Source organism: Hippopotamus amphibius, chromosome 10 (genome assembly GCF_030028045.1).
Source record: "Hippopotamus amphibius kiboko isolate mHipAmp2 chromosome 10, mHipAmp2.hap2, whole genome shotgun sequence".
NCBI classification, from domain to species: Eukaryota; Metazoa; Chordata; class Mammalia; order Artiodactyla; family Hippopotamidae; genus Hippopotamus; species Hippopotamus amphibius.
The window spans coordinates 101,757,258-101,777,313 of NC_080195.1; the positions used below are offsets into that span (position 1 = coordinate 101,757,258).

General features: G+C 34.5%; 1 protein-coding gene across 5 annotated transcripts in view; it reads right to left on the reverse strand.

Moving 5' to 3' along the window:
* Positions 1-14,699: 14,699 nt before the first annotated feature.
* The window catches only part of LTN1 (listerin E3 ubiquitin protein ligase 1), a 51,859-nt gene continuing 46,502 nt past the window's right edge, over positions 14,700-20,056 (reverse strand). For 2 of the 5 annotated variants that reach the window (XM_057697058.1, XM_057697056.1), the window contains 3 exons: positions 19,190-19,384; positions 17,759-17,926; positions 14,701-17,155 (listed from right to left, as the gene is read on the reverse strand). In XM_057697058.1, the coding sequence (XP_057553041.1) occupies positions 17,093-17,155; positions 17,759-17,926; positions 19,190-19,384 (426 nt within the window). In that variant the 3' untranslated portion in view covers positions 14,701-17,092. Of the gene's footprint in view, positions 17,156-17,758; positions 17,927-19,189; positions 19,385-20,056 lie in introns of all 5 variants that reach the window. The other 3 variants (XM_057697057.1, XM_057697061.1, XM_057697059.1) reach the window with 3 other exon arrangements.

Sequence of the window (20,056 nt, forward strand, 5' to 3'; positions counted from 1 at the left end):
TTTAAATTAAGGTTTGGGGTGATTTGCTACATAGTAATAGATAACTTAGTGATTCACTTCTGAGGACTAGAGTATGCAAAGGGGAAAACAGTAACCACAACAAAGCAGAAATAACAACCACAATGAAGTATATGTAGAAGTTTATTTCAAAAAGTGAAAATAAAAATGAAGGCCACAATGCTTCCTATATTTTTTAAACAACCAAAAATTTTAAACTCTCACTTTTAGATAACTGAGTCAAATTAACAGTCATATTAAATACTATGAAATGAAAAAGTACCACATATCAATACTTGTGGAAAATAGTTCAAGTAATATAAAGAGAGGAATATCTCTCTCAAATACAACTATTAGAAGACAAAAAATATAGAAAATTGATGAATAACTTGAGGTTACAAAAAGAATAAATTACTTCAAGTATAAAGAAATAATAGAAAAAAATTAATGAAACAAAACAAAAGAATCTGCGTGGTTAACTAAACAAAAACCTGTTCTCTGAAAAGATTAATTAGATAAATCTTTGTTAGGTTGATCAAGAAAAAAGAGAAATAAGGCACAAATAAATAATATTAGGGATGAAAAATCATACAAATAGTGTAAAAATACTAAAAATCATAAGAAATTATACCAATCCATTTGAAAACAGATGAAATGAATAATTTCCTAAGAAAATAAAACTTACTAACTTGTAAAAAAATACATCTTAAAGAGTCTATGACCATTAAAGAAAGTGAGTTGAGTATCTGCCCATTCCACTCCACAAAATAAAAGTCCCAGGCCCAGGTGACTTTGCAAGTGAGTTTTACCAAACATTCAAGAACTCTAATTTTTTAAATATGAGTTAGTATATCATTGACATACTAGTACATTATTGATACCAAAACCAAACAGAAACAATATAAGAAAGAAAATTATAGGTTAATCTCACTTATGAATATAAATACAGTACAAGAAAGATTATCATATAGGGTGGTGTGTGAACAAAGATGCAAACGTTGAAAAAAAATCTTCAAAATCCACAAATATATTATTAGCAATAATAGTATTGATCATGACCAAGTAGGGTTTATACCAAGAATTACAAGGATGGTTCAACTTTAGAAAATCTATTTAGGTAATTACCACAAGGATAATGGGAAGGAAAAAAGAAAACCTTGTCATTTAATTAGCTGTAGAAAAAGCATTTGCTTAAACTCACCATCCATTCAGGACTTAAGATGAGAAAACAAGATGTGAAATTCTGTAGGACTGTTCTCAGAACTACTGTCAAGCGGATTATGGCAAACCTTGAGTTATGCAGGCATGAAAGGGTATTAAATTAAGGAAAATGCTTTCCAAAAAATTAACTACTCACTTACTTAATTGTAATCTTGTGACAACTAAAAACTCACTTTTAGTAAGACATGTCAAAATGTATATTCTTTTGCTGATAGAAAATGTAACCTCTACATATCTGTGTGGGGCTAGTTTGTTTGTTTGTTTTTTTTAATACACTTCAACCAAAACAACATATGGCAGCCAATTGAAAGCAGAAGCAGATATGAGAATTCAGCTGTCTTCTATCAAGTCAGATGTTAAAGAAATTTGCAAAAATTGTAAAACTATGTTGCTCTCCCATGAAACAGTTTATTTTGGAAAATATAGTTATTTACCATAAAAATAAGCCAGTTCTATATTAACAGGTGACGGATTTGTTATTGTTATTTAACATAAATTAACAATTTTTTTTTTTAAAGAAAATGTAACCTTTTCACTTTGTAAGAGCTGTCAGTTGTATTATTATGGAAGAATTAGGCTTTGACTACATAGAGTTCTGTTTCTCTTTTTTCCAACAATGGCTAGAATCCTAGCAACAGAGCCTTTGGAAGATCTGACCCAAGCAGTACAGCAGTTTCTTCAACATTTCTAATGCCATGACTTGACTGGCTCACCTGGAAGACAGTGTGACATGCTATTCATGACAAATTCTAGAGCACCAAATCTACAGTTAGAAAACATTTTTAAATCTCTCTTAAAAAGAGCTGTCTGTGTGGGTCTGTTTAACTCGTATGGGAAACTGCCGCCAACCTTTCACTTATCATCTGCCAGAACAGAATTTCCCAAACAAATTTTGGGAAAGTATGTACCACTTTGCATATTTTAAAACTGATGACTAAAATTTACCATAAGTTTAAACAAGTGTAAATAAGATAATTTCCAGGGGCATACTATTAACACTTACACGTTTAAAAATAAAAATTGTTACATCATTCTTTTAAATGTATCTAATACAATCTAAATACTATAGCAATTTGATTCCCAACATTGTCAATAAAATAATACAAGAAAGCTCTTCAACAGTTGGACATTTAACATCACTCACTGGATCAGTATTTTTACTCTATTTCCCATACAGAATTATAGTATATTTGGAGTGCTTAAAATATTTTATTTATCCCCCTACAATATTGCTATATAATAAAAAATGAATATAGAATTATAGTATATTTGGAGTGCTTAAAATATTTTATTTATCCCCCTACAACATTGCTATATAATAAAAAATGAATATAAATTAAAATTTTAAAATATTTCCTGTGACTAAGCAGTAGGTATTAAAAACATTTTTCTAAATTGTTGCTAAATAACTATTAGAACACAAATGATAAAAATATAAACATTAAAAAATTTTATAGGTAATTAAACAAAAATATTTTAAATCTTACTGGAAACATTTCTTATTAGAGAGTTGAGACTAGTTTGCAGTATTATTTTATTTTATTTAGTTCACAGTTCCAGAGATATACATATATTACTTATATCTATATTGCTATTACTGTAATTACTTATAAATATAAATTAAGAGAACAGTTGACAAATTCTATTCATATTTTTCCTATTTACAGATGAAATCACTGAGAAAACTTTTCATGTAAATATGTAGATGAAAAAGGAGTTTTATAGTAATTCAATCTTTGTTACTCAATGTCAATGCATTCATTACTTTTTTGAGTAAGATGCTAAACATGAAATAATTTCTAATGATTTACTGACAGCTCTATTAGGCTTTTATCAAAAGTAAGCAATTGAAAACTACCGAATTGCAAAAAAGGATTTGTTAGCCATTACAAACATCTTTCTCAACATATTTCAAATTACCTCTCTAGGCTCCCAGGGTTTGTTTTTTTGTTTTCCCTACCTTCGCCACTGTAAAATTAGAGATAGATGGGTGAGAATTATGTCTTAATTCTGTAAATAGAAGAACAAATTTGCAAGAGATGGTGGGAAAATAACTAGTCTGAGACAAGTATATTAACAGGAAGATCAATTTTGGGGAAGTACATGGGAATTGAGAAAATGAAAATAGATTTCACTTAAAATTCTCCATGCACAAGTACCTCTTGAAAAGTCTTGGTGTGTTCTATTTGCTAAATTCTGTTTTAGGTAAAATAAGGGCAATTACTGTGTCTCAGATTTAGGAGTAAATGTAGTATTAATGAGGGTCTCTGCTTATGAATTAAAATGCAGCCACTTCTGCATACTGTCCAAAGTTATATTGATAAATTTATCTGAAGGAGAGTTGGAGGGGGTGGACAGTGAAAGGCACCCATCATTCAGGAAGCCTTCACACTGGTGAGCATTTGGGAGGGGAAAAAAAAAAGGTTTGACTCAAAGACTGATTTGGTATATCTATGTTCTTAACCCACAACAAACTGAATATTATACACTCTCAGTGTGAGTCACTTTTGTGAACTAAAATTGACATAGAGTCTACAAAGTAACCAGGTGAAAAGACTAAGTTAAATTCCAACTAAAATATGCAGTGAAAGTTCCTGAACCAAGACAGACTGAATTTTAATTTGAGATCAAATAAAAAGTGAAAGTGTAGGATGTACATAAAGAGAATGGACTGGAGAACTCGAGGTATGGGAAGGGGCGGGGGGTGAAGAGGAAACTGAGACGAACCGAGAGAGTAGCACAGACATATATATACTACCAACTGTAAAATAGTCAGTGGGAAGTTATTGTATAACAAAGGGAGTCCAACTCGAGGATGGAAGATGCCTTAGAGGACTGGGGCGGGGAGGGTGGGGGGGACTCGAGGAGGGGGGAGTCAAGGAAGGGAGGGAAGACGGGGATATGTGTATAAAAACAGATGATTGAACCTGGTGTACCCCCAAAAAATAAAAAAATAAAAAAATTTAAAAAAAAAAAAGTGAAAGTGTGATCTACAGCTGGCTTCACCAGTGCTTCTACATCACAGCCTCTCTCCATCCAAGCATGAGTTGGTGCAAATATATAAAAGCTCTACATAGACTGAGACTTGACATAGAGGGGTAAGTGTCCCAAAAAGTGCTCAAGCAGAGATACCAAAATATTGCATGTGTATATAATATTGCTATGAAGGTTATAAAGTTTTTAAAAGGAGAGAGGAGAAAATTATTCTATGAATAATCTAAGTAACTGCTTTCCTCTAGTGGGAGCTTTTGTCATGGACCAGAATTATGGGGACTTCTGATTTGGACTATAATAGACTAACTTGTATCAGGCCAACTACCCTAGCCAAAAATTAGATAGTTATAGATATAGATATAAAGATGGAGAGCTCTATGGTCAGCTTGAAAAGACCAGGGCCAACAAGACAGTAAGGACTGGAAGAACCCAGACCATGCCCAGAAGGGAAGTACAGAAGTGAGACTGATATTTAGCATTTGTTTTCCCCTTAAGGCAATTGACAATTTATAAGCAGTGGCCTAAGGCTGAAAAGCTAAAGGTGGGAAAAGTGGAGCAGAAAATGGTAGCCCAGAGGTTGAGAAGATAAGTAGAGCTTGAGGCAGTCTTACAGGTGTGGGGGTATAAAAATTGGAGTTCAGGATCAGCTGAGGTGAAAGAGCACTGGATGAAATGTAAATATACCAACCCTCAAAAGGACTGAAGATCAGCTTTGAACCAGCTGATTCTCACACTGACCTGCTCTTATACAAACTGCCTACTAGAAGCAAAAAAATAAATCCTTTCTGAAAGAAGATAACATCATCAAGAATTAATATCATTATCTCAATAATTTTTCATGTATAATGTCAGGCATTCAGGCAAAAGCTACCTTACCTACCATATCAGGAGGCAACACCAAATGACTGAAAATTAAGAGAGAAAGAGAAACTGGCATTAAGAATAATCAAACATGGGCTTCCAAATAACTTCCAAGTAACTGTAATATGTTCAAGAAAATATATATGATGAGGAATTTTAGCAGCATTCAGGTCAATAAAAAAGAATTAAATAAATATTATAGAAATGAAAAATAATGTAACTGAAATTAAGAACTCAGTAGATGAGTTAAACATCAGATTAGACACAGCTGAAGAGAAGATTGGTGAATTAGAAGATATGTCAATAGAAAAAGAAAATTGAGGCTGAACACGAAGAGAAAAACAATAAAACAATAACAAAATGGAAAAGAATTTAAGACACATATGGTTCATTGTGAAAGCCCTAATTAAGTAGAAGAAAGAGAATAGAGCAAACATGATATTTGAAGAATTCATGCCTAAGAATTGTCCCCAAATGACTAAAAATATCAAATTGCAGATTTAAGTAGTTTTACAACTCCTAGCAGAAAAAATCCACATCTAGAGACACCATAAACAAAATAAAGAGAAAAATCTTAAAAGCAGCTGGGGTAGGGTGGGGCAAGGGGCACATTTCTTTAAAAGGAATAACAGCACTTACAGATTCTTTGTAATGGAAACAATGGGACTCCAAAAGACAAATGAATGACACAAAGCAATAAGAGAAAAGAATTGTCAAAGATGCAGAAAAGAATGAAAAGCAATACAAATAGTGATTATGACAAATATAAATTACTATATAGACTTAAAAAACAATAATCTCTTGTGTGGTTTTTGTTGTTGTTGTTTGTGTCATACTGTGCAGCTTGTGGGATCTTAGTTCTCCTATCAGGGACTGAAACTGGGCCCAAGCAGTGAAAGTGCTGAGTCCTAACCCCTGACCCACCAGGGAATTCCCATTATGGGTTTTAAAATATAAAGAAAAATAAAATACTTGAAAATAGCAGTACAAAAAACAATAGTACTGAAGTTATATTAAGGTCCTTGAATTGTCCAGGAAGTGGTGAAGGTATTAATATAAGAGATGTTGTTAAGTCAAGTATGAAGACTATAATCTCTAGGATAACCTTAAATAATAAACTAATATGAATTTTACATATAATGGAAAATAAGATAACAGGAGAAAATGAAAATAATAAGTATTCATTAATCCAAAAGAAGGCAGAAAAGGAGACAAAAAGGAACACAAAAGAGATGAGACAACTAGAAAACTAATTACAAAAGATATCCATAACTCTATTATGTAAATGAGCTAAATATTGCAATTAAAAAAGAAAGATTGTTAGACTGGATAGAAAAGATTGTGCATTTTAAAGGCGTATGTGACAACAGTGCTTACAAAAGTACCAGAAGAGTTATGAGACACTGTTAGTTGTCCTCCTTTATCTGTTCTCCCCATCTTCCTCAACAATAGAACTCTCGATTTTTAGCTAGATATATGGCTGCTTGGAATAAAGATTATATTTTCCAGCTTCTCGCAGCTAGTGGTGGACACAAGAATAAATCCTATTCAATAAGATATAAGTAAAAGTGTTGTGTGTGACTTCACAGGGGAGTCCTTAAAGCAAGGGAGCATGCTCCTCTTCATCTTTCTTCCTTTGCGCTGAATGTAAAGTACCTAAAATGGCTGGACTGTGAGCAGTCACTTGGACCATGAAGTGGAGTCACACACTGAGAATAGCAGAAAAACAACATAAGAAAACTAGGTCCCTATTCATACATAAGAAACTCATGTTTGGACTTACCTGGTGGCGCAGTGATGACGAATCCTCTTGTCAATGCAAGGGACACAGGTTTGATTCCTGGTCCAGGAAGATCCCACATGCTGTGGAACAACTAAGCCCCTGTGCCACAACTACTGAGCCTGCGCTCTAGAGCCCATGAGCCACAACTACGGAAGCCTGCGCACCTAGAACCTGTGCTCCACAACAAGAGAAGCCACTACAACTAGAAGCTCATTGCACTGCAGCGAAGAGTAGCCCCCGCTCACTGCAACTAGAGAGAAAGCCCTCGTGCAGCAATGAAGATGCAACAGAGCCAAAAAATAAAATTCTCTTAAAAAAAAAAAGAGACATGTTCATGTTCATACATAAGAAATGTAGGTCCATATACATACATAAGAAACCTAGGTCCCTGAACTGCTTATATCTAGACTTCATTTACAAGAGATAAATTTCTTTCTTGGATAAACCACATTTACTTTGGATTTCTTGTCACTCAGAGGCAAACCTAATCAATACTGAATTCTCAAGAACTTCTCTCCAAATTAAATATTAACATTCTTCTAATACTAGGCTAGATCTTGGTCTAGTATCCAGAATATATTAAAGTCTTAACAACTCAATAGCAACAACAACAAAACTTTACCACAATTTAAAAATAGGCAAAGGATTTGAAAGAAGAAATACAAAGTAACAAATGTTGCCAAGAAAGTGAACAAATTGGAACCCTCATACACCCTGAGTGGGAATGTAAAATGTGACAGCTGCTGTGGAAAACAGTTTGGTGTTTCCTTAAAAACTTAAACACAGGACTTCCCTGGTGGCACAGTGGTTAAGAATCCACCTGCCAATGCAGGGGATATGGGTTCGATTCCTGGGCCAGGAAGATCCCACATGTCGCAGAGCAACTAAAGGCCTGTTTGCCACAACTACTGAAGCCCGCTCGCTTAGAGCCTGTGCTCCGCAACAAGAGAAGCCACTGAAATGAGAAGCCCACGAACCACAACACAGAGTAGCCCCTGCTCTCTGCAACTAGAGAAAGCCCGAGTGCAGCAACGAAGACCCAACACAGCCAATAATAAATAAATAAACAAATAAACAAAGTTAAACACAGAATCACCAGCAATTCTAGCCCTATGTAGATACTCCAAAGAATGGAAAACAGGTACTTGTGCACAAATGTCCACAGAAGCACTATTCACAATAGTGAAAAACTGGAAACAACCCAAATGTCCATCAACAGAAGACTGATCAGCAAGTTGTGGTATATACACGCTACGGAAGGTGATTCAGCCATAAAAAAGGAATGAAGTACTGACACATGCTACAGTGTGGAGAAACCTCAAAAACATGCTAAGTGAAAGGAGACAGGCATAAAAGCTCACGTGTTGTACAATTCCATGTAAATGAAATGTCCAGAATAGGTAAATCCATAGAGACAGAAAGCAGATTGGTGGTTACCAGGGGTAGGGTGGGAGGTTAGAGTAACTGTTTAATGTACTAAATGCTACTAAACTATCTACTTTAAAATAGTTAATTTTATGTTATGTGGATTTCACTTCATTAAAAAAAAAGTAAATCCAGTAAAAACTATATAACTAACAAATCTATTAAGAATAAAAAAAGACTCTCTCTCCACAGTCTTGAAAGACTGACTGTTCTAGAGCCAGTAACAAATTACAACCAATTCAAAATCTGTTTAATCAACAATAACCTGATTCAGTAACCTTGCCTCTGGAAACCAATCATTCAGTGACAATCTCACACTTTTGAAGGTCAACCAGTCAACAACAAACTTATCACTAAATCTCTGAAAGCCAGCTGGCCAATAGGTCTTGCCAGAATAACCATGTTTGTAAGGGTGAGATTAACCCACTCCACTTCTGTAACCAACACAACACCAAAACAACACCCAAGTCAAAAATCTTATGTAAAATTAGCAGTTGGATTTACTCAAAATGACAGGCCTAACCAGCATTAACTCTCCCTTGCTTAAGCAATACAGGTTATGTTTCAGACATCAAGTGGTAATCTTGATCTCTTCCTTGGACAATTCTCACATCAAGATTATTTACAATACCTCACTTGACAGTATCCCAACAGACCCTTGGACCATCAGGAAAGATCAGTGGCCTTTTGAGACGCAAACTCCAATAGTCCTCATATCTGTTGCCAGGTGAGTTTCTCAAAAACAACCTGAACTTTGACTAGATTCATTAAGCTCTAATTGCTGAATTTATTTTATCTAAGAGTTCTAAACAAATAGATCTTTGTATAAGGTTACTCAGTACACTTTGTCTTTGTGACAATCAGACCTGCTGCTTGGTTTGCTTTCATGTCCATCTATTTATACAAATTCTTGTCTTACGTGCTCTTATTTTGTCCCTTCTTGCCTTGTGTCTGTTGCACATATAAGGAAGTGCTTCATAGGGAACAGATGGAGGCATAAGCTAAATCTCCAAATCAACACAAGTTGGCCCTAAAGACTAATGATTCATTAGGCTAATGAAAACTGGCTGCTAAAATGATTGGTCAAACTTTGCTTTGGGTCCCCTATGAGATCCTCTTAAGAGTCCTCCCAAGGCCTGGCAATTTGTGAAAGAAGTTCACTCTGGTCCATATTTCAGGCTCAGTTGTTGGGGTCACTGATCATATGGCTCCTTCCTATCCTCTGCTTTGCTGAAGAACCTCATCTGTCATTAACAAACACACTTGACTAACGTAGTGCCTTTTTCTTGTTTGTCACTGACTTGGTTATGTCAAAGGCACAACCTCCTCCTGACACAATTTTCACTCTAATCCTAACTCTTGTGCTTAACTTGATAAAAGCAAATTTTTGCTAAAAATGTCTTAGAATCACAATAGCTATTATAGGGAACTTCTGATATATCAAAACTAATACATTTCAAAGGAGCTCTAGAAAAATTAGGGGGAAAAAAAGCCTAAAGTATTCAACAGCTAACTTTTGATTGGTAGGCTGAGGCCTCAAAATGAAACAATGACTCTTAGAAAGCCTCTCTCAAAGAAATACTAGTTCATTCCCATTCAAATCTTCTGAAACCCACCCTGCTTGCACCTTTTTCTCTACCCAGCTGTATCTTTATCATCCACTAAACCCCCTTCTATCCTTCTGCACCTTCTTTTACCTCCAAAACAATCCTTTCCTCAAAGTTTTTAATACAGAGCATTTACAGTATACATATCCCTTCAAAACTATTAGACCAGAATATAGATCTAAAGAAACTGATATTTGAACCTTAACCTAGAGTCAAGTGGAGAGCTTAATCAAGAATTTTCTTAACCTTAGGAAGACAAATTTGTGCAGAATTCAGAATTTTGTTAGATATTTATTGTTCTCGACTACCAGGTTTGCATCAACCAGTTCACTTACTTGTCCGCCCCTCCGGTGAGGGCAAAAGGGATAAAAGCAACAGCAAAAAGACATAAAAACTAGAAGATGGTTTAAGTAACTTAGCTCTTCATAGTTCAAGAAATGACCCTGAAAGGGTAAGCAAATAGGAAATGCACTATTGAGGCCATTTCAGATGCCTTTCCCTCAGGAAAAGTCTTTAACAACTCAACAGCAACAACAAAAATTCAAAACTATGAACAAACAAGAAAGATGAATAAGTAGCAGAATCCAAAAACAAACACAGAAAAAATTTCAAACAATATTCTGGAGTATCCTCAAGAACTAATGTAAAGACAGACAGGCTTGGCTTTTTTTTTTGTAAGCTGGGAATTCCCTGGTGGTCCAATGGTTAGGAGGCAAAGCTTTCACTGCCCAGGGCACAGATTCATTCAGAAATGTCAATTTAGATGATCTCCAACATGGCACTACACATTTCAAAAATCTAGAAATCAAAACAAACTTCTGAACTTCAAGATATAGCAACTGATAATCAAAGCAAAAACAAGACCAAAAGTTTCTCTGGCCTATGAGAAATGGGCAACCATGGTTAATACCATAAGCAGAAGGTCTGGGTGAAGAATTAACGTCTAGTAATGGCTAAGAAACAGGACAACTATCCAAAACCTCTGTAGTAATGGTATTCTAGGAAACATTAGCACTTAACAATTCCCCGACCTTCTTCTAGACATCTAGGGAGAAATCTACAAATACAGATGGACAATATACAGATATGGGTAACTTTACTAATTATTCTAGTACCACAGAGCAGCAGATCCCTCAGAGTACTAGAACCACTCAAATAGTGGAAATGTCCAATAACCTATAACTATTATTTTGGGACCATTATCCGCCTGATACAACCATTAAATACGTAAGGTTCTGCTTAATAAATGGAACTGCCAGTGTCAATTTACTGCACAATTATTTTTTAAAATTCTGGAAAATGCTATGTGTGACCAAAGTACAGCTGATTTTGACATGTAACTACACTATGTGTGATTCAAAAATTAACCGAAGGATAAGCTATGATCCCAGATTTTTATGGGCAAAAGACTCTCAAGACATAGGTAAAAGTATCTGTGGTTGAGTTTAAGGGTCCAGAGTGAGTCTTCCTAGATTATCAAAAACATTTCTTTTTGTATGTACATGTAAGGTTAGGCCTGCACTGTCCAATACAATAGCCACTAGCCACATGCAGCTAACGATCACTTGAAATGTGGCAAGTGTGACTAAGTAACTAAATTTCACATTTTTATTTAATTTTAATTAATTAAAGTTTCAAAATAGATCCAGTTATTAGAAAACCTTTAAGTGTGTTTGGAAAAAACTTGAGTATATGAATTTACTTTTTTAACAGTAAATTTTCTGAACTCTACATACAGATAAAGTATTTCTGATGAAAATTTCCTATCTAAATTGAAATGTGCTATAAATTTAAAATACACTGGATTTCAAAAACTTAGTATGAAAAAAGAATGTAAAGTATCTAGATTTTTTTAAATTGATTATACGTTGAAATAGTATTTTGAAAGCGAAGTTAAACAAATTGCGTTATTAAAATTTCACCTATTCTTACATTTTTGGCTACTAGCAAAACTTAAAATAGCCTATGTTGCTCATATTATATTTCTATTGAATGTGCCACATTAGTCCATGCTCTAAGGCAACGACTGTCAACTGGGAACAATTTTACCACCTAGGGGACATTTAGCAATGTCTGGACATTTTTGGATCTCACAACTGGGAGAACCGCACTGGCATCTAGTAAATAGAGACCAGGAAAGCTGCCGAACAACCTACAATGCACAGGACAGTCCCCCCAATTCCGCAGCTCAAAATGCCAACAGTGAGGTGGAGAAATTCTGCTCTAATGGTTTTTCAACAGCATTGCATACATCAGAAATTTGTTGCCTCTTATAGCCTATCCTTTGATCCAATAGCTTATTTTCTCTTGTATTGAGCAACCGCAGCCTAAACTAATTAATTGAAGTATCTTCATAATTTGTACTTAGTTCACCTTTAAATCTGATTGTACCAACCACAGCTAACATCACAATGCTGAAAGAGTGAATGCTTACCCCCTAAGATCAGGAACAAAACAAAGATATCTGCCCTCACCACTTCTATTCAACACTGGAGTTTCTAGCCAGATGCCTGATAAAAGCCATCCAGAATGGAAAAGAAAATTATCTCTTTTGCCAATGACAAGATCTTATATATAGAAAATTCTAACGAATACACACACACACATAAACACACACACACACACACAAAGAACTAGTAAACAAGTTCAGCAGGGTTGCAGGGTACAAGATCGATATGCAAAAGTAAATCTGATGATACTATATAATGTGCATTTTCACTTTCTCCTTCTCATTTTACCATCAACTGTACACTAGAACTGTATGCCCTCTCAAATCTAGAAACTCTCCTAACTTTAGCTGATGAAAGAGACTCCCATGATTATGATTCTGCAGTTCAAGAAGTCCAGGCCCTGAATAGACATTCTGAATACTCCGCTACTAGATTCTCATAGACGTGGATTGTTAATGGGTCTTATCTTAAAGAATGAAAAGGAACAATAATATCTGGCTATACAATAACTACACCAGAGTTTTTAGTATCCAGTACTTAACCAGACAGGCTGAAGTGGTCAAACTTACGGTCTTCTATAGGGTACTTAACATTATTAAAACAATAAATCAATATACTGTACCCACTATTTCTGAAATAGTACATAAATTTGAAATGCCATGGAAACTGAGGTTTCTTAACCTCCTCAGGTACCCCTATAAAATCTGGACAACAAATATACAAATTGTTTGATGCCTTGGTGCTACCCAAAGAAGTTGTTGTCCTTAAAAAATCACAGTTAAGAAAAAAAAAAAAAAAAACAACACTTTCTCAAAGCTATTGCAAATAGCTGACTCCCATACTAAACACTCCACTCGGCCCAAAGTCCTTTTGCAAGCAACTTTTATAAAACAGAAAGAAAAATTCATGGAGAGGTTCAAAGATTCCATCATAAATACACAAAATTTCTGCCTCTAATTTTGAAAACCAAACCAACAAACAGAATAATTGGACTATAAAACCTTAAATATAAAATCTGGCAAAGCCAAAAGAGCCTCCTGGTCCCACTAGATAAAATCTAAGATGGATGGACACATGCCAAATTTTTTCATAAGACAACTCATTATAGTAAGGACAAATTGGCCGAGAGAGTAAACAAGCAGGGGGAAAGAGAGTTCTTGGATAGCAGAGGATATGACTATCCAAGAAAAGTCTTAAAGAAGAGCAAGAGTAGAATACTACTCGCCTACTCTTCAAGATTAATTATAAAGCTGTTTTTTAAAGAAAAAAAAATTTGTGTAGAATTAACACAGGTAAATAGACCAATGGAATAGAATACAGAGGCCAGAAACCAATACGCATACAAGGAGATTTGATAATATAAGAGAGGAGGCACTACAAAGTCAATGGATAATGGGTGGGCTATTTAATAAATAATATGAAAACTGGCTATCAATATGGGGTAGGATTTCTACCTTCCAAAAGCCACAAAATTTAGTTTTGGGTGAGTTAGGTATATTTTGAAATTCTTAACTTTTAGAACAAAATATAAAATAATTTTTTTAAACCTCAGGGAAGGAATCAATTTTTTAAACAGAAAAGGCTCAATCATAAAGGAAAAGAATGATCAGTTTGACTAAATTTAACCCCCAAAATTCTTTAAAGACAGCCACAGACCATGTTAAAGTCAAGCCACCTACTAGAAGAATCCCTGTAAGAGATAAAGCATTAGGATCAATAATAATATCAATATATGTAATCTGTGAGAAAAATAGGCATATAGATAATATATTCACAAAGTAATGACCAATAAATATATGGAATAAAGCTGAGATTCATGGTAGCCAGGGAAATATAAATTAAAACAAAGAGCTACTATTTCACAGCTCTGAGAGGAAAACTTTAAAAGTGATAAGACTAAGCATTTTAGTGACGACCTAGGGAAACCAGAGTTCTCTTACACTGCCACCGGGAGCGCAAATTTGCACACCACTCTGAAGAGCAACTTGACAACATCTAAAGTCACAAAGCATACGTGTAAAATCATAGAGTATCTACTACCTGAAATTCCATTTGGGGCATATGTCCAAAATATTTAGCACATTTCATTTGCATGAGAAAATATTACCAAGAATGTACATTTGCAGTACTGTTCAAAATGGCAAAAAATAACAATTGACGTGACCAATAGTGAGGAAAATGGTACATAAACTGATATAATGATACTAAACAGCAGTTATGTTGAATGAAAACGCAAATTATAAAAGAACACTTATGATAGGATACCATAAACTTTTAAAATACTGCTATATATTATTTATGGATACAAACACGTGGTAAAGTATAAAATCTTAAGTGGGAAGGAGTCACACCAATTTCGGAATAGTGGGTCAGCTTTATGGAGGGAAGGAGGAGATGGCCTCAGGGAAGAGTACAAAAGAGTAACATTTTATTTCTTTAAAAATTCGAAGCAAATATGGCAAAATAGTTTATGAAGAGTACAAGGGCATTTATATTATTATTATCATGTATATTTGAAATATTTTGCAATTAAAAAGAATTTTAATGGGCACATATGGTATAACAATCAAATAATAACATTAATTATTCACACCACAAAAATCTGTCAAGTAATAACATTGTTTTAAGCCACAGAAACTTATGTACATACATTACAGCATGGGATAAATAAGAGTTAAAAATAAATTCTAAAATTTGCAATTTACATTAAGGTTTTAAAATTAATAATTTTGCTAATGGGCTTTGAATCTCATGCAGTTTTAAAATGTCCTTATGCTAGAATTTTAAGGGATGTTCTTGAGTTGTCAAAGCTACATAAATAAACTTTAATTAATGTGATATTCTGAACTGCAGTCTTATTTTGGAAAGCTTTTTCTTTAGCATATAAACAATAACAAGCTTTACATTTATATTTAAAAGTCTCAAAGAAATGTGCTAAGAGTCTTAAGTATGAAGGGTAGGTATCCCACTTAATTATAGTGTTTCACCAAGAACCTGATGCCCTAAATAATAATGTGGAAAAACAACGCTCTGTTATTCCCTTTTCTTTTCTACTTAGGGTTTGGGTCAGAAGCCAAGACGTACCAATACTGGAAAAGTTATAAACAAAGTCTTATTATAAAATAATTTTTAACGGAAAAATGTTTAGTTTTCACAGAGGAGTAACACAATCCTTTGGGTTTACAAGGTCAGAGACATAGAGAATATTTTAAGAAAGGGGTTAAGAAGAGGTAGTAGAATTCTGCTATCTGTACTTCACTTACTGACTCCTTGAGCCTCAAGGCTATAAGATAATAAATATTACAGAGAAAAATTTAAGAGAAAGACAAAACTGGGCAGGACACTGGATCTACAAATACAACTTGAGATCTTTAACTCACACGTAATACTTCACTCTCCACTACAATGCTCTGACCACATTCATACTATTTCAATAATAACCATTTTACCCAGTTGATGGTAAGCAATAATTTTATTTAATATGAGTTGCTTTTTGCCAATTAAACACTTGCAACAGAGATGATAGCAGATCCTTCAAGTAACCTTGCTATTAGATATGCTAATATCTCCCACGTGATGGAAGACTGCAATAAAATTATTCCAAGTTCCAAACTTCTACACTTTTATATCTTGGGCACAATTTTTAAGGGCAATAGTGCTGTGGCAAAAGGCAGGTTTTCACCCACCCCACTTCAGTCTGTTATCCTGAATTTCACTTAGTATTAAAATTCTTAACTTGCACTTCTAAGGCTAGAAAAAATTAGCTCCCCTCAACTCTCTAATTTAGTGTAACTTTGACCATAAGAATAGCAAAATTTGCTTACAAAATTGAAAGCCTCCTACAACATTTTAATATTTTTTTGTTTTTTCCACCACTCTTAACTTTCAGAAATAAATCGTTTATTTCTTCCCTCTTGATAGAGGAATAACTACCACTCTGCTTCACGAATAAAGTAATCTAACTCCTGTTTCTCTCAAACTCTCACCCACTGGAGACTCATTCCAACTGAGTAATAAATTCACTGACAAGTCTGCAATTCAAATTTCACTAGTACAAGGAAATTCTTCTTCATCAGTGTCATGAACTTCTCTGAATTTTGTAACCCTTGATAAATGGAGGCACCTGAAAGTTCAGTTTGTACTCTTTTATACAGGATTTCAGAGCATGCTTTAAATTATGATAAGCTATGTTAATAGCTTAATGTCATTTTATCATTAAAATAATCTACAAATATCAGAATACTAATCAATTTTGTTGTCATAACTAATAAATAAGTCTTAAAATATCTGTAGATGTAAATCAACCCTCTCAATAAAATATCTGTAGAGGTAAATCAACCCTTCCAATTCATTTACGTCACTTGGACTGTTCTAAAGCATGGATCAAGAAACTGAATGGGTTTATCAGTATAATACAGTGGTACAATGCTGTCACAGATTTCAATTCTGTAATTTAGGGTTTTTCCATATTTATTTTTAAATGTACAAAGAGATTAAACTATTAATATAAATATTTTCTCTCCAATATGTAATATTCTTATGTAAAAGAAAAGGTTTCCAAACATTTACAAAGCAATCTAAAGATAAGTAAACCTGATTTTAGGATCATTACATCAACCAAAATAATTTTCCAGAGAAGGTCCTATTTGAAAGTAATGCTCACTGGCCTCCTCACATCAACACTTCAAGATGAATCCAAATCCACTGCCTTTGCGTGATTTACATCAGGGATGAATTCCAATGCGGGGGGAATCTCAGAAAAAGGTCTCACGACACAGTGGACAAGTGGATTTGTTGCTAGACGTAAACCATTTGTACTGAAAAAGAAAAGTTTATTTAAATGTTAAAAACTTTTAAAATTGTCATTTTACATATACATCTAAAGTAAAGTAACTTTAAAATGATAAAGTAAGAAAACGGAGAATACTGAAATGTTTGCTCCACTCCATTCATTTCCAAAATCAACACAACTCAGTATTCCTTCCAAAGGCCACAGTGGGATTCTTTCCATCTAGGCTCATGCACACAACCAGGAGGATGTATAAGGAAGACCTCTTGTGAGGCAACTGAACATAGCACAACTTTCTTTCCAATATGATGGTTAAAAGGAGTAAAAAGCTCAGATGCCAGATGGCTCTCAGTTCCAAATTTTTCATCTCCTTTGAAGTGTAGATCTTACAAGACCATCTATTTTTTGAGCACTGAGAGCTTTTTCAGAAACATCCATTTATTACAGGGCTTTGACGCCACCATTCTCAGTAAGTTACTAATTATCTTTCACAGATTTTGAAAAATCTTTTTTAATATGTCTCCCATTAATCACAATTAAGAGTTTTAAAATCCACTGTTTTCCAAGGTTAGATATCATATACATAATATATATATAAGATATAAAGAAGTTAATTTCTCTTTAGACTTACCAAGCAGGCTGAATGGAACTTTTTCTTGCATGTTCTACAAGCTTTTTTGGGAAGAGAATAGTTGAAACCGTGAATGACTGAGAAACAAATCATGCAATCTTCAACACCCTCAAAACGTTTGTCTACGTTATTTTTCCATAATGCTAAGCCTTCCATAATACTTCCATTCTGTTAATAAGAAAAAAAAAAAGTCAACACACACTGAAGACCACCAATATTATTTTTACTCAATTTCACAAATTTTAAAGTTGTATTACAATTTGGAGAGAAGAGAATCTGCTTGGCTATATTCATAATTCTAAGTTTTAGGAATACTTTTTTTTTTAATATATTCCTTCTATCTTAAATCCCAACAACCATTTATTTATTTATCTATTTATTTATTTATTGGCTGCGTTGGGTCTTCACTGCTGTGCAAGGGCTTTCTCTAGTTGCGGGGAACAGGGGCTGTTGCTCCTTGTTGCGGTGTGCAGGCTTCTCATTGCAGTGGCTTCTCTTGTTGCGGAGCACGGGCTCTAGGCGCACGGGCTTCAATAGTTGTGGCTCACACGCTCAGTAGTTGTGGTTCACAGGCTCAGTAGTTGTGGCACAAGGGCTTAGTTTCTCCATGGCATTTGGGATCTTCCCAGACCAGGGATCGAACCCATGTCCCTTGCATTGGCAGGCAGATTCTTAACCACTGCGCCACCAGGGAAGTCCTGAATACTGGTTTTTAAAATGACCTCCCAGGTTTTAGGAACCAGGTACAATTTTTCTCCATTAAAGGCAGACTTGAAGAAAGGCTTCTGCCCCAATTTTCAAGTTTTATAGTCTTAGCTTATCGTTTAATGAAACTTTTAAAATATTAAATCACTTGGATCAGTTCTCCTAACTTCTAACTCAAAATGATGAAATTAACTATCACACCTTTTCAAACGGCGATTTGTTCCAGCTCTACAATACTGGTGAATATACTTGTTTTAAAATACTTTTTTTTACTGTAGAATGTCTGAGATACATCACAACGTGCAAACAAAACTAGGGAAGACTTACAATTTGTTTAAAAGGCAAAGGTTTTTGAAAGTACTGGGATTTCTCTAACCACAGAAGAGATGAAATGTAAAAGTAGCTCAGAAGACATTCATCTGTCCTGTATCTTATAAAAAGATTCCTCTCAAACTTTACTACCATGTATTGTTCTATATCATCTACAATGTCAATGAAGTAAAGTCATTTCTTCTCAAACACCAGAAAAAAAGGCTGTAGAGCCTTAAAAATTAAAACAGCTTGGCAGGTTCAAATCATTTAGGGGTGTATCTGTTTATCCAACCAAATATAATATCTATTTCTACTTAAGCAGAAGAGATATATTTTAAGTTGTATTGCCCTTTCAAATAGTAAATCAGCCATCTTTCTCTAGTTTAAGAGACAAATGTGTACGCGGACACTTACTTGATGCGTGAGGTACGTGCTTAGCTGCAGCATCCAGTTTCGCCACTGCTGAACGGCCACTCCTACTCTTTTCCCACTTTCTACTGTTATTGAACCCAATGGATAATTTGAAGGCAGCTGTATTATAAGTTCAATAACTATATCCTCAATAGTATAAGTGGCCATGACTTCTCGAGTAGTAGCTCGAGCTTTAACCTGCAACATATGGAAGGTAATATTTTTTCTGCCAAATTTCTTTTCTTCCCTTTCATTCAGAAACCATCTTGACAAGTTGACTGCCAGCAGCCAGCCCTCATTCAAACAAAACATGGGTAAATAGGTTCACTTATCTGACATGAGCTATTTAATAAACAGGTTCAAATACCAGACATGTTTTATAGTGATGTTATGACATTCAAAGATATTTCATAAAGAAATGCACTGCTCATTAAAAGTATGTTTTATTATATTAGGCTTGTCACATGATAAATAGTTTTTACAGACCAATAACAGTATGGTTATTATTAATTATTCCCTCCCTTCCAAAGCCAATGTATCCAATATCACTTCTATTTAGATGTCTTTCAAATCTTCCCCTACCACAGAATTCTCCTGAGCTTCAGAGCCAACCAGCAACTGCCAGAATATTTATACCTGATCTTGATTTTCTTACTAGGATTACAAACTCAATATAAAACACAAATTATCATCCTTTAAAGATTTATTCTTCTGGCATTCCTACTTCCATGCTAAAAACTGTAGCATCATCTTAAACTTTTCCTTCTCCCTCATCCCAGATATTAACTAGTTGCAAGTTTGGATAATAAATCACCACAAAATTTCTTATGTCCCTCCCCTTTCAAGGACTATTCCCACTGATACTGCCTC